At 41.5% G+C, this 14,805-nt stretch overlaps 1 protein-coding gene across 2 annotated transcripts in view; it reads left to right on the top strand.

The window, feature by feature from the left end:
• The first annotated feature begins 3,387 nt into the window (after positions 1–3,387).
• LOC103998333 (uncharacterized) overlaps positions 3,388–14,805 on the top strand; it is a 65,698-nt gene continuing 54,280 nt past the window's right edge. The window contains exons 1-2 of one of the 2 annotated variants that reach the window (XM_065183669.1): positions 3,670–3,802; positions 6,826–6,940. In XM_065183669.1, the coding sequence (XP_065039741.1) occupies positions 6,839–6,940 (102 nt within the window). In that variant the 5' untranslated portion in view covers positions 3,670–3,802; positions 6,826–6,838. Of the gene's footprint in view, positions 3,803–6,825; positions 6,941–14,805 lie in introns of both variants that reach the window. The other variant, XM_009419777.3, reaches the window with a different exon arrangement.

Below are 14,805 nucleotides of genomic sequence, written 5' to 3'. Positions count from 1 at the left end.
GGGACACCACTCCATCCGCTGTTGGGAGTGTGATATGAGTTTGCCTCCATCCGCTGTTGGGAGAACACAAACTCATCCCGTAGGATAAAGCCTCTCCATCCGCTATTGGGGGAGTGCTCCTTCGGGTATTTGATATACGCCAATGGGATGATTGATTGAATTTTAATCATGTATTCATCTTGATTTGACTTTTGGGGTTCCTACTTAGCGTTGCTGAATTTTCTTTGTTTTTGATTTTCAGAGCAGCCTCCCTCTAGTACTAAATCGGATTCCAATGGAGAGCGGACCTTCCTCTACTGCTAGGTAGAGCTACTTGGATGACTCTTGAAGTTAACATCACTATGTTTACTTTTCTATTTGTAATTTGATGAATAAATGAATTGTAATAAATGGTTATAGATGATGAATAAAGTGATGTTTATCTATTTGGCTTGTGTGGAAATAAAAAAAAAAAAAATCAAGATGTGACAATAACAAAGGGGGAGAAGTATGATCATGTTATGCATGATGACGTGTTGCAAATATTCATGATGAATATTCGCAAGGACTTGAATTCAGCTTGAATTCAAAGTTCTATCAATATGGCATATTGATAGGGGGAGTTAAGGTTAACTCCGTCATCAATTAGTTGTCATCATAAAAAATGGGGAGATGGTTGAATCTTATATTTTGATATGAAACCAATTGATAAGTGTTTTTTATTTGATCTGTGTTTTTAGTTATGCAAGATGCTTCGATCAGGACGAGACAATTAAAGCAGGAAGAATCATGTTGGGCCGGAGAAAAACATATCAGATGATTGGACGTCGGGCTAAAGGATCGGTCGACGTATCGATAGAAAGTTTCGGGCCATGGATTCGGGCATCGGACCAAGAAGAGTGGATATTGCACCAAGGATATCGAAGCTACGGAGTCAACTGATCGATTGGATAATAGGCAACAAGAGAGGACGATGCGTCGAAGAATCGGATGAAGCGTCGATGGACCAATGATATGTTGAATAACATGATTCATGCTTAGTATTAATTATCTAGATCAAAGTATGTTTTTATATGTGCAGAATTAACTACGATAGCAAGACATAAAACAAAATGAAGTCCCGAAGTCAAGGATGCGATTTTGTTGAGAGTTCGAGAGTTCGTCGAAAGTCCGGACGTTCGTCGGAAGTTCTACAGGAACCAGCCGAGAAGTCTCGGAGCTTGCCAGAGAAGCTCATCGGAACTCACTAAGAAGATCATCATGAAGTCCAAGAGCTTGCCAGGAGTCCGCTGGAACATTACCGAGAGATCATCAGAAGTTCGTCGAAAATCGCCAGAAGCTCGCAAGAAGAAACTAGACTTACGTACTTGTTTAGCTTAGGAAATGTCTTAGATTTCGTAGTTAGCACATAATTGGGTTTGGATTTTGGCCAACCCAATTAGGGTCCAGTTGGACCCATGTAAGGACTGTGTTGTGTCCAATAAAAGGCCCAAATAGTGACCCAAGAAGTGGTACCATCGTGGCATAGTCTTCGAGACTGTGTTAGGCGGTGGTATTGCCAGTCTGGGCGGTGGTACCGCCTAGTGGCCTAGTGCCAAGCGGTGGTACCACTAGTCTGGGTAGTGGTACCGCCCAATGGCCCAATGCCAAGCGATGGTACCGCCCAGCATAGTGTCAGTGTCAGATTAACACTAGCGGTGGTACCGCCCAACGCAGTGTTAATGTCAAACTAACACTAGCGGTGGTACCGCCCGGACCTAGGAAACCCGGGATGAGATATTTTTAGGCTCTAATTTTTAATCAACTTGAAACCTATAAATACCCCTCTTATCCATGGTTAAAATACACAAGCACAGAGAATTTAAAGAGGGAAAAACACTGTTGTAATCTCTTATGAGAATCCTCCTCTTCTAGTTTAAGTGTTAGAATAGTTTAAGAGATGAGTGAGTGATTATAAGGGTTGTCTCCTAAACCCGGTAAAAGGAGAAGAGAGGTGTACGAAGGAGGTTAATCTTCACTTATTAAAGGAAGATCGATAGTGGATGTCGATGGTCTCGACGGAAGAGGAATCAGAGGAGTGGATGTAGGTCATGATGACCGAACCACTATAAATCGGTTTGCATTTTTGTTTTGCTATTTATTTTAACTGCAAACTGTCTTCATTGCTTTACATCAACTACATGTCCGTATGCTTTCACTTTAAAGATCTTTCCGAAATGGTTTTCGTCGAAACTAGATTTTATCGTATGAAGGTTTTTCAAACCGATGTAGTTTTTACCGCTACACTAATTCAACCCCCCTCTTAGTGCCGACTCTTTTCCTAACAAGTGTTTGCATTGAAGTAGACACATCTATGTGAGGGAAGGGCGAAAGCTGTCTCCTTGAGTAAAAGTACTATGAGTCGGACGTAGAACCTCCTCATTAGAGCATTCATTGGGGAGATTGATAGGTGTATGTTCCTACGACATCCAACTCTCTTTCTAGTGCCAAAATATTAGGAAAAAATATTATTGATGTTTTGGTCAGCCTGATGTGATCTCGAACCTATATGCATAGAATGATATAAAGTATCTCTAAGGTGGAAACTTCGTACTTTCGAGATGCCACATAAATAAAGACCGAGGTAAGGAGAGATTTTTTGTGCCACATACACAAAACTAGATATAAAGTACCAAATATGAGTTTAAGTAGTACAAAAGAGTTCATTACAAATGTCATTTTATACTTTAAAAATGAGAAGAGAATTTATCATTACTTTTATTATCATAAATGATAAAAAAAAAGTTTGTTTTATCTTGTCCAAGATAAGTGGTGATGATCAATGACCCTTGTATCAAGTTTCAAAAATCTTTACTATATCAACTAATGAAACTTTTCTTAATGATTTATGTATATCAAAATATTATTGAAGAACCATAGGGAGGTTTAGCGCCTTTCAAATTAGTTTTTGAATCTTTTTTCTATTATTTTGATATTTTTGAATTAAAATAATATATATATATATATAAATAATTCTAAATTGATAAAAAATAAATAAATATAGCCACACCATATATCTCATGTATATTTGTCGGGTAAAAAAATAAATTTACCAAACTAGACCATTCTTAAAAGATATAAGTGGATTTTTGAGTACTTATTTTGCCCTGAAATATTATCTAAAAATCATTAGATTTGAAGAATAGGGTTGGTTTCATACTTTTCAAGCTACGTCAGAAATTTTAAAGATTTTTTATTGAATTTTAGATCTTAATTGTTCTATTCTTCCTTTTCTTTGTACTATTGGATTTAATTATTTTTAAAATCGACACTCGATCTTTTGAATACAACTATAAAAAACTTAAAGGGAGTGATCACTGACTGACAAAAATTGTTGTGATTTAAAAAGCGGAGTAGGCTGTGTTTTCAGATAAATCGCCCCAAATTTCTTCCATGGTATTAGAGGCGTGATGTAGAAGTATCAGAGGCGGTTACAATTAAAAGGAATAAAATCCCACTTTTACACTTCCACAAAACGACATCGGAAATATTCATGGGAAAGGGAACGCGGGTTGTTCTTTCGGATCATACTCAGCCACAATGAATGCCAGTTTGGTTGATTCTTTTGCTATTTGTATTGACCCTCTCTTTCTCCCGCTTTACTGGTTCGAGTCTTTGGACGTTCCATCTCCAAATCCCTCATCAATCTCCCTCACCCCCTTTCTCAACGGTCCGCCCTCTTTCCCCCTGTCCACGCCGTCCGTCGGCTGCAAATTACGGTGCTCCTTCATCTACCTCTGCATTCGCGTCTTGCCCTACGGATCGCGTCGACGCTCCATCTCAGGTACTCTCCTCCTCCTCCTCCTCCTCTCTCTGTCTCTGATGTTAAACCTTACATGTACACCAAACCCCTCCAAAACTGCCGCTGTCACCCTCCTATCTCTCTGCATCTCTTGTCCCGCCGATGTCTGCGCTGGTGGCCACAGTTTTCGGAGCGGCCGCTTCGGTGGTTTGCCTCATCTCTCTCGTGTCTTCCGGGAATGCTATTAATGGCCGTTCTACCTTCGCCAAGAAGTGGCTGCCCGTGGCTCTACCAGTGCTTGCATGTCGGGGGACTGCAAAAACCCTGCTTTATCTGGTTTAATTGGTTGTATGGTTCAAGAAAACGTGTCATCGGTCGGTTAAGCGAACCATGAGTCGTTCTTTCGAGTAGTATGGACAGTGATGAATTATTTGAAGCTTTAAAAAGCTTCCATGATATGCAAGTATGCATATTGCTGATAAACCATATCAGTCAAAGCTTCTACTAACTTTTTAATTGCTTCTTTGAAGTCTTGTTGTTTGCTGTAGAATGGAGGGCATGTGTTTACCTTCTTATAGGCTCGTACTTGTTGTTTCTAATTCCAATAACACCTCGGTGAAATTTGCTGTTACCATGTCATCTACTAAAACCTATAAGCAGTTCCTCCATAGCCACATGATATTTTCAATTACAGAAAAGCAAGGTCATGTACATAGAGTTATGTCCCCCAAAACAAGGTTTCCACTCCATAACAGGTTCTGATGACTCTTGATGATACCACAATATCATACTTTCAATATCTTATTTTTTCTGTAGTTTCTGTCATAATCCACTTCATCTTATAAATGGCTCCTTCACACTTGCATGATAAGTTGAATGACCAAACTAAGGCCATGCGCAAAGAATGATGTGCTACATACTTGGTTTTAGTGGGTTGCAGATGCCTCTTAGACTAGCTGAGGACGCATCTTCCTTTTTTGATCATGTTTATCCAATAATTTAGTCTCAGTTTGATGAATAGAAGGTTCTCAACAGCTCAATCAAGAGCTAGATTCCCTCATGGAATATATTTTGAGAAGTCCTAAAACTCAGTTTGATGACTATAAGGTACTCAACAGCTCAATCAAGAGCTAGATTCCCTCGTGGAATATATTTTGAGGAGTCATAAATACGGTTGATAGCTTGACACCCTCTTAGTAGTTATTTATCTAGTCAGATTTTAGGTCTCTATGGGCTGTGGGCCTAGTGTTGGAGATCTTGGAGCCAATTTTAGGCTAGGAATACCTCTATTGCAAGTTTGTATTCCTGGATACCTTTTGGTATTCCGAATGATCTTGATCTCCATCTAAAGGTCAGCAAATCTGAGAAAAATCCGTTTGTTGTTGGTTTAATGTGAGTGTTCTTATACCACTTGTTGCCAAATTTGGTGCTATTCTTCATGGGTTCCTTTAAAGGCAATAAGCCCATCCAAGTGTTATGACTGGTATGCGGTGGACACTTTAAATTACATATTATGCTAAAGGGGTTTCAAACCCTACCACTAGGTGTAAAGCTCTTTAAAACCCAATGAAGTGCTAATATATCTTCTGATAACATTTCAAAGGGATAGGAGGCCTTCAAAAAGTAATGGTGGGATCAAATTGGTCTCAGGTTCTTTTAATGGGTTTTGAACTTAATCTAAGTCTTCTGAATTCCTCTTTCACTATTGAGGGTTGGGTTGGTAGTTCTTCACATTCGAAGCTAAGCCTAGAGAAACCCATTAGTGATGAGAACATCTTGGACATCTCATGCGACCTTTGTTGATTATTCATCAATTGAAAAGGAAGCTATGACATTATTGACTGTGAAGGTTGCCCTTGCCTCCTTGAAATGACTCTACACGTGTTACCAATGACAGGGTATATTATTAACAAATAAAATTTCTTTTCTAAAGTGAAAATTGGGTTTATAGAGTTCAATTGCTTTTAGCTTAGTGAAAAGGTTGTTTATTTCCAATCCAATGTTATAAATTGGATGGGGAAATGGGAACATGTGATCCTGAATTATCTTGACACATTGAATGAGTAGATTAATTATCTAGGTGATCCAAGGTTCAGTAAATTTACGGTGTCCTTAAGTCAGCTAGGAGTCTTATCTTTACAACTTGTAAGAATGGATTTGCGACCAATTCTATCGACTGAAGGTTAATATCCTCAGTAAAATCAGGCAGTAGTTTTGTTACATATCTCATCGATCCCTTATAATTAAAGAGTACAACTGGTATAGGTGCTTCCATTGCAAACAGGAAAACTTTGACTTTGTGCTTACATGGATAGGACCAGAAAGCTTGCTACTCTACATGTTTTTCTTTGGACATCTGAGAAAGTGAAAACTTGTCTTTTGTCTGTATTTACTTTACTCTTTATAGAAATAAATCTTTCAACAGTTTTTTTCACTTTCTCTTGCTTCTTCTTTCCCTTTTTTTGTTTGTCCAAATGGTAAATTCATTCTTTATCTATCTTTGTATAACTGGCACATTCATTTAATGACAACTAATCTCTTGAGCCAGATGATGTATTATGTGACATGGAATACATAGAATGTCAAATGAATTACAGCTTTGATGAGACTTTTTGTGTAATTAATGTGGAACTCCTTCACAAAGCTGCGTCATTGCATAGGGCAATAGTTCTCTATGCATTCATGTGTTGGAAGACTTCATGGTGTGTATTCTAGTGCTATTCCATTCGAAGAGTGAACTTGCTTGTAGCCAACTTCCAACAAAGAACCTTTTACTTTATTAACATTTTGTGCTACTTCTTAGTTTCCTCACGTATTCATTTTTCAAAAACCATTATTTTGCTCTTTTATTATATCTTAGAGGTTTTATATAATCTGTTCCATTGAATAAATTGCATTTTGACCTGTTGAAGTAAACATATTTTTCATATGTACATTGTTTTTCTAAAATGTTCCTAGTAATTTATCTTTGCTTTGGGAGCACTATTGATTATAAGAAGAAACTTCTGACAACTAACTACTTGGGATTACAATTCTGACAACTAACTACTGAGATTACAATTCAGGATCACCATACAGATGAGTGTCAATTTAGATCATCAGTTGCCTTTCAGAGTTAATCAAGAGGCTGAGTCTAAAAGCTTTATGATTGGCTACCGAAGTGCTTGGTTCCGTTGCAAGGTTAGATCTTGAAATAGTTTTGCATATTGGATTACAAGGTATATGTAAATGTTTTTTTTATAAGCAGCTTAAATAGTTTGATGTCCTAAGCATACATGCAGTTATATGCAATTAAGGACAATATCAAGCAAGCATTTGTCCATTTATACAACTTTAGGAGGCTTTTAAGGGAGAAGTCTTGTCTCTTGATGAAACCATCAAATACAGGAGTGAGATCTGCCACTACTGGTGGGCAGTTGGGGGACCCATATATGTCATCATCAGCCACAGCTTGCTAGCTGAGGTGAGAGATTGGCAGATACAACAGGCCCATGCCTACCTAGATTGGAGCACTACCTGTTGTGTTTTAGTTGCTTGGCTGATGCAAAGCAGAGCCACCCTCCTTTAGGTAGTTCTCTGTGGATGCACAAATCATTCTGTAGTTCTTAATTTAGGTTTTCTCTACCAAGGTTTTAGATACTGGTATATTAATAATTGCAATGACCTTTTTGGGCTGTTATGATCAAGGATCACCGTTTCGGGTACCAGACCCGTTTCGATGATCTGGTTGGACCGGTACATACTGGTCAGTACTGACATACTGTGTAGGTACACTAGTATGTACTAGTGTTTCGTAGAGGAAGAAAAAGGAGAAGAGGAAGGGCGGCTGGAGGAAGAGGAGGAAGGAGGAAGGAGGAAGGAGGAAGAAGAAGAAGAAAGGAAGAAGAGGAGATAGTGGAGGAAGAGGGAGAGGAGGCATATCCACGAAGTGATTAGGGCACAAGTCGTACATGGAGGTGGTGTATAGCGAAACCTTGCAAGTCACGGTGAGAAGTGAAGATCGTGACTGCATGAGAAGTGAAGGCATCAGTGAGTGAGAAGTGGAGGTTGTGGTTGCATAAGAAGCGGAGGCATTGGTCATGGTGAGAAGCGGAGATCATGACTGCATGAGAAGTGAAGGCATCTGTGAGTGAGAAGTTGTGGTGAGAAGTGGAGTTTGTGGCTGCGTAAGAAGCGGAGGCGCCAGTCGCGGTGAGAAGCGGAGGTAGGTCGTAGCTGCGTGAGAAGCGGAGGTGTTAGTCATGGTGAGAAGTGGAGGTTGCGGCGACGTGCAAAGCTGCTTGAGAAGCATATTAGGGTTAGAAGTTTTATTGATTTTATCTTAAATTTGCTTTTTAATTTAGTTTCTTATGAATATACTCATAATCCATATCAAATAGCTGTTGGTGGCAATGAGAAAAATAATTCATCTTTTTTTTATTACTACAAGGGCAAAATTTCTTATCACTATTTGCTTTTAAAATTTTTACACTAAAGCATGAATTTGTGAGGATAAACAGAAAAGCAATTAATAGAGTATTCAGATTCAATTAAGTAGGTTTTATTTATCATGTAATTTTGAGGATAGTGATGTCTTTCATTAGAGAAAAAAACATATATTTCTTGAAGTTCATGTACCCTAATTGAAGAGATAGGATTATATGGAACAATAATCTATGCATGAAATTATAGAACATAAACTTTCCAAACATTTGTGTGGTCTACTTATCTGATACCTAATAATCACACAAGAAAAAGCTATCAAAATACAAACTTGTATTTGTGGATTTGAGTTTTACTATGAGTAAGCTGAGTTTAGCTCTTATAGTCCTATTTGGTTATGGCTTGTTTCATCTAAGTTAATGGGCCAACTAAGTTACCTTGGTATCACATATAACTTTATGTGGATTGAGCCATTGAGGTATAGTTTGATGGATTTGCATCCAAGTCTCATTATTGTTTGCTCTGATGAGACTTGTAAGTAATATGGTGGGATGCCATGTAGGTTTATGTTACAAAGAATAACTCGATAGCATGTTGCTTTTGGACTGTATTTGATGCTTTCACAAGGATTTTAAAGGGCTCAAGGCAGATTCCGAAACATCAATATACTTCAAAGTGTTTGCCTTACATTAATCTTGCATTTTATAAGTTGAAACTGATGCATTATGAGTTATTTTTTTTTTCTTTCTAATTTTGGTATTGTGTAATTGATTAAGCAGAAAAAATTATCATCTTATATTGTACAATATTTAACGTGCTTGTAAAATAAATAGTGCTGTTAGAGGTGTTTGACCCTAAAAGGCCTATCAAGGTGTTAGGTTAGGCGCTAAAAGGCATCAAGGTTCCAAAATGCCTATCACCGCTAAGATATCATATTTCATTTATTTAACCATCTATAAGGCCTCAAAATGTTAAATTGTTCAAATTTAACAAAAAAGACAAAGCAAAAGAACATTAACATCAATAGTTCAAGAATAATTAACAAACAATATTTAACATTTTACATTACTACTAAAGCTAAAGTCAAAGAAAGAAAGTGCAAGGATTTAGGTAATATTACATGAATTAAAGATGAAGATCAAAGAATACTTGTTAACTTTAACGATAGATAATAGTGCTAGATTTGATAATCATAGTTTTATTTGAAAAATTAAAGGTAGTGATGTAAAAAAAATGTCTTAAAAAAGATGAAAATAACTAAGAGTGTGGGACCTAGTAAGATCTCTATTGAGATTTAAAAAAGTTTAGTAGACCAAGGTAAGTAATTTATTTAACAAAATTTTGAGAATTATAAAGATACCACATGAAGGGAGGAAGAACTTTTTAGTATTAATTTATATGAACAAGGATGACATGTTAGATTGTTCTAATTATAGAGTAATTAATATCATGAGTTACATTATGAAATTTAAAGAAAGAGTTATTGAAAATAGGATAAGATTTGAAATAAATATCTTTAAGGGCGGGTCTTGGTACCAAAGTCTGCCGTACCGAAGCGTATCGCTCGTATCGGGCGGTATGTACCGGTCCGACAGGTTATCGGTACGCGAACCGCCCGGTACCGCTACAGTGCTATAGTACTATACTATAGCACTGCTACAGTATAAAAAATAAAAAAAAATATTCGGTACATCAGAGCGTATCGCTCGGTATGCCCTAATGTACCACCCGGTACATCGGTACCGTACCGTATCGAGCCCGGGTTGAAACGTCGGTACGGTACGGTACATCGAACCTTGTTTGGTACAATGATAAGATTGGTCCTTTATGACCTGGGAGACCAGTTTGAGTTATGAAAACATTATTTTTAAATATTTGAAGGTAAAGTTGCATACATTGATCATCCCTTAACCTTGTATTGGCAAGAACATCGTGTCTTAGGTGCATCTTTTTTATCAATAATAGAAGTTATTTATTTATTAAGATAATTTGTGAAGAAGTATAGAGAGAAAGATTTGCTTATGGCTTTTATTGATGTATAGAAAGCCTACAATGAGTTTTAAGAGATTTATTATTGTGGGATTTTTGAATAGAAAGGTGTATCCATACTGACACGGACTTAGCTGGTTTTGCCTAAGTCGTGCGGCACCCTCGCGCGTCCGTCCGCAAAGGTCAGCCTCCCCGAAGCCTTCCATTGTCCTTTAGGACCAACAAAAGAGAGAACGGGTTAAAAAGAACGCCTCAATCGGGATCCACAAGCAAACATGCCCGAAAAAAAAATTCATAGACAATGCAAATTACAAACAGACTTTACAAGCTCTGAACAGTGGCACAACAAAGGGTAAAATGGTCCATTACAGACCGAAAAGCTCTTGCACGTGTCCACATGACACAACCTTTATTTACAAGCCTAAAGAGGCCACCAACCCAACTAACATGGGACTATTTAGCCTTCGGCCGCCCCTCTACCTGCTGTACAAGGAATGAACATGCCAAAAGACAACGGACAGACATAAGCATTACATCCAACATCTTGTTTAGAAGTTTGTCCGTTACATTCTCCCCCACTTATCCCTTCGACGTCCTCGTCGAAGCCTTTGTGAACATTGCAACTCTTCACCTTTGCTGAGTCTTCAATCTTCCGCTCCAACTGCAATGCGCCTCCTGGCTCCCAGCTGCTCTCCGCTGCTGTTTTTGAGTAGTCGAACCTTTGATCCGCCATGCTGCTTCAACTCGCCAATGACTCTGACTCTGGTGTGGGGTTGGCTGAGTTGTATTGATCCTCGTTGATTCCTACGGATCCACCAAATGAAGGAAAAGACCATCCTTACTGCGCCAGTCTCTCAAAATTTCCACATGCTGCTTGAACTGGGTGGATGCTTGTTGGAGCTTTAACGAGCATCGCCTCGCAAACTTCTGAAGTTTTAGGTCATTCCTCCACAAAATCTCCTCATTGACTCTTCTTTCGGTTAGTTGTCACATCCAAGTAGGTTCGCATCACTTCCGCTTTCGATTGGCATTTCGTTAGGAAATGAAGCGGACAATCTACTCTTAGTAGCACTGATCACCGTCGGTGAGGATTTGACAACTATTGTCTTCCATTATCTTCGAAGGGTCTTTGAACTTGTGCAGAGCTCCTCTGCTGGATAGATAAGAGAACTGGGGTACTCGGTTTCGCCCATTCTCTTAAGAGTTGAGAAGGCAAAGGTTACTTGACTTCGCCCGCCTCCTCGAGGTTGTACTTCATGCATCGAGCTGGTTACTGGTCTTCGCCTGCTCTTTGCTCACACTTCTGAAGCACTTGAAGTGTTTGCACTCCTTGCGTTGAGTTAGCTACTGTGATTCACCTTCTCAATGCCATCGAACTTCTGGAATGCGGGAAGTTTTCACCCCAACTTGGAGTAATTCTCTGATAGATGAGGTCGCCTCTGGGATTGTACCGTCTTCTCCATCAACCCTGCCGCCTACTCCACTAAGTAGCAAAGGTACAGCACCGCGTACTACCTGCTTCGTTCCTTGGTCATGCACTCTTGCATGACCCGAAGTCATGCACTCTTGATGAGAAACTTGTTGACACCGGTCTTACGAAGTTTCTTGGCCTCTGCCCTTCAGCCTTGTCTCGGTACTTGGAGATTGCCTCTGCATACTCCACCTCCTCGGCCCCTTTCACGACCAAGCGCTCTCCCTCCGTGAGAGCAAGGGATCAATGACTTGCACGGAAGTCCCGCCTCTACGGTACCATGGCGCTGCCATGCCCATGGCCCTACTATCCGTCGCCTCGCCTCTGTATCCCTTTTCTTCACAATCAGTAGAGATGTCTCCGTGGCACTCCTCTGAGTCCACCTCCATTCTAACTGATGCTTGATTTTGGGTAGCTAAGTCCCTCTGGACTCGTCGTCGCTTCCTCGCCCCTTTCGACCCCCTGCTTCAACACCTCTGTGTTCTCCAAGCAGTCCGTTTGGTCGATGGAAAGACAGACTGCAACTCCCATGCATGGCCTCTGCCATCACGTTGTAGAGTTTGCACCGATTCTGTTCTCCTTAGCTTCATTGGTAGCAACGTTCGCTTACTCGACCTTGTCCTCTGACTTGTCGGGCTCCCTTAAGCGAATATGAGCTCTGGAGCAGTCCAACTCTCCAACTGCTTCGATCATACCTCTGCATGATCAAGTCCCTCCCATGGAACTCACTAGTACTTGCATTCGAACTTTTCCCTTGGTGGAACCCAGCCCCCATATGCTGATGACCAAGGTTTTCATCCGATGCAAAATTCGGTGCACGCCCGGAAGACCCGCCTCTGCGGTACCATGGCCTTCACTCCTTGAATCCATAGCCCTTCCTGCCGTCGTGTTGTTCACCAAAGCGGAGCTCCCAATAGCTCCCGATCATACCTCCATATGATCTCATCCCTCACGGGACCATGTCGTGTGTGTCGCATTGCCACGAACTTTTCCACCACGATCCGCTGCACCATGTCGCCTCCTGGTGACATCTCCATTCCATTCTGATCCCTGTGGAATAAACTCTAATTGTGAACCCTCCATGTGTGGCCTTTGCCAATACATCGCAGGGTCTCTTCCACCTTCGAATTTGTTCGCTCCTTTGGCAATCGACCTTCATCCACCCACTCTTGGGTCACACCTAGATGAAGCACCGCTCTAGGACAGTCCGTCGCCTAGTAGCTCCCAAAGTCCACCGACTTCACTGTAGTTTGTGCACCATTGTCTGGATCCTAGGCCTCTGCCTGTACCAGTACAATCTCCGCTGCGCACTGCTTCCTTCATGGCAACTTGAATGGCAACACTGTGGCATATTCTTCAAGAGTACCCGCCTCTGCGTCCTCTTGCCCCGTGCTAAGGCCTTCTGAACCCAACTTCGCCTCCGCAAATTGAGTCGCCTTAGTTCCTCCATCAAATGCTCCTCCGAGATAAGGTGCATGTGCCCAGAAGCTCCCTTCGTCTTTGGCACCATGCAAGATGAGTCCGCTCCGTCAGAATGAAGGACCGATGGAACAACATGATCCTACCCTTGCCTCTGCAAGAGTTCATGTCTTTGACCTCTGTTTAAGGAAAGCACTGTGCTTCTGCTCCATGTTCCAACTTCTCTGCTGGCTCCCTTCGGGCGGCTTGGGTACTTCGCCAAGTTACACCCAAGTTGCTCCGCTCCTCGTTTTTGCATTGAGTCGATGGTGGCCCTCGCGCCCACCATTCCACGGGTCAGCCCTCCCTTGAGTCCGATCTCCATATCGACTCTAAGTGTGCCTTCATTTAAGTTGCTTCAGGTCGCTCCCCCACTTGATCTCGCAATGCATCCACCAATGCATTCTCTCGAGCGAGATCATGCGGCAACTCCTCGCTGCTTGCTCGGTCCATTGAGCTTCGTGGAGTTGTTGTTTGTGAGGTACTCCTCCTCAACATGTGAAGACCGTCTTACATGATTCTCCCTCTGGAGAGCCAAGACTTATCCCTCCTGGATAACTGTCTCGTTGGAGCAACATCTCTCTTCGTTTCGGAGACCACCATCCCCTTGGACTATTCCGATCTGCTGAACAAACTGTGCATTGTTCTGCCTCTTGCAAACGCACTTGCTAGATTGCGCCTCCACGTCAATACAGCCACCGCCGCACCCCTCAAGGCCTAGCAACATGCTAAACTCGTTGCACACTTCAACCTCCTCCGGACGTATCCTTTGCATGCCGAAGAGAAAGTTTCAATGCTCCATGGCGTCGAGTCTCGGTCGCCTTGGGATGGCCACGAACATTCCATCGTCCGCATATAAGCCCATGCATGAGTACCAAATTCTTCGAGTTAGCAATTCCCCTCACCTCTGTGAGCTTTGCATAACTCTTTTGGTCGTTGAGCAACTCATTCCACCTTGGATGGTCTCATTCTCGCCAAGCGCCTCGCTTGCCTAGAGCACCATCAAGTATAGTTGTCAACGTTGAGCCGTAGCTCAAACTCAGCCATCTCAACCTTTGTGCGCTCCAAATTCTTCCAAGCTTGCCTGTTCTCGTGGTGCCTCTTGCGCGAAGGGTTGGCCATTCCTCTGAATGCCAATCTCAGATGCTCGCTCCTCTGAGCGACTCTTTTCCCTACATCTCCATGCCCGTTTTCCCTCAAACGGTCGCGCGTGTGCTGACTGCCCTCAACGCAGCCTCGTTAGGTCCCCCACGTTTGCATGTCAAGTTTTTCTATGAGTGCTTGTCCCGCTCTGATACCATATGACACGGACTTAGCTGGTTTTGCCTAAGTCGTGCGGTACCCTCGCGCGTCCGTCCGCAAAGGTCAGCCTCCCCGAAGCCTCCCATTGTCCCTTAGGACCAACAAAAGAGAGAACGGGTTAAAGAGAACGCCTCAATCGGGATCCACAAGCAAACATGCCTGAAAAAAAACTTCATAGACAATGCAAATTACAAACAGACTTTACAAGCTCTGAACAGTGGCATAACAAAGGGTAAAATGGTCCATTACAGACCGAAAAGCTCTCGCACGTGTCCACATGACACAACCTTTATTTACAAGCCTAAAGAGGCCACCAACCCAACTAACATGGGACTATTTAGCCTTCGGCCGCCCCTCTACCTGCTGTACAAGGCATGAACATGCCAAAAGACAACGGACAGAC

This window comes from Musa acuminata, chromosome BXJ1-5 (genome assembly GCF_036884655.1).
Source record: "Musa acuminata AAA Group cultivar baxijiao chromosome BXJ1-5, Cavendish_Baxijiao_AAA, whole genome shotgun sequence".
Classification (NCBI taxonomy): Eukaryota; Viridiplantae; Streptophyta; class Magnoliopsida; order Zingiberales; family Musaceae; genus Musa; species Musa acuminata.
Note: the sequence above shows the minus strand (reverse complement) of the source record. Positions and strands in the feature narration are given on the sequence as shown.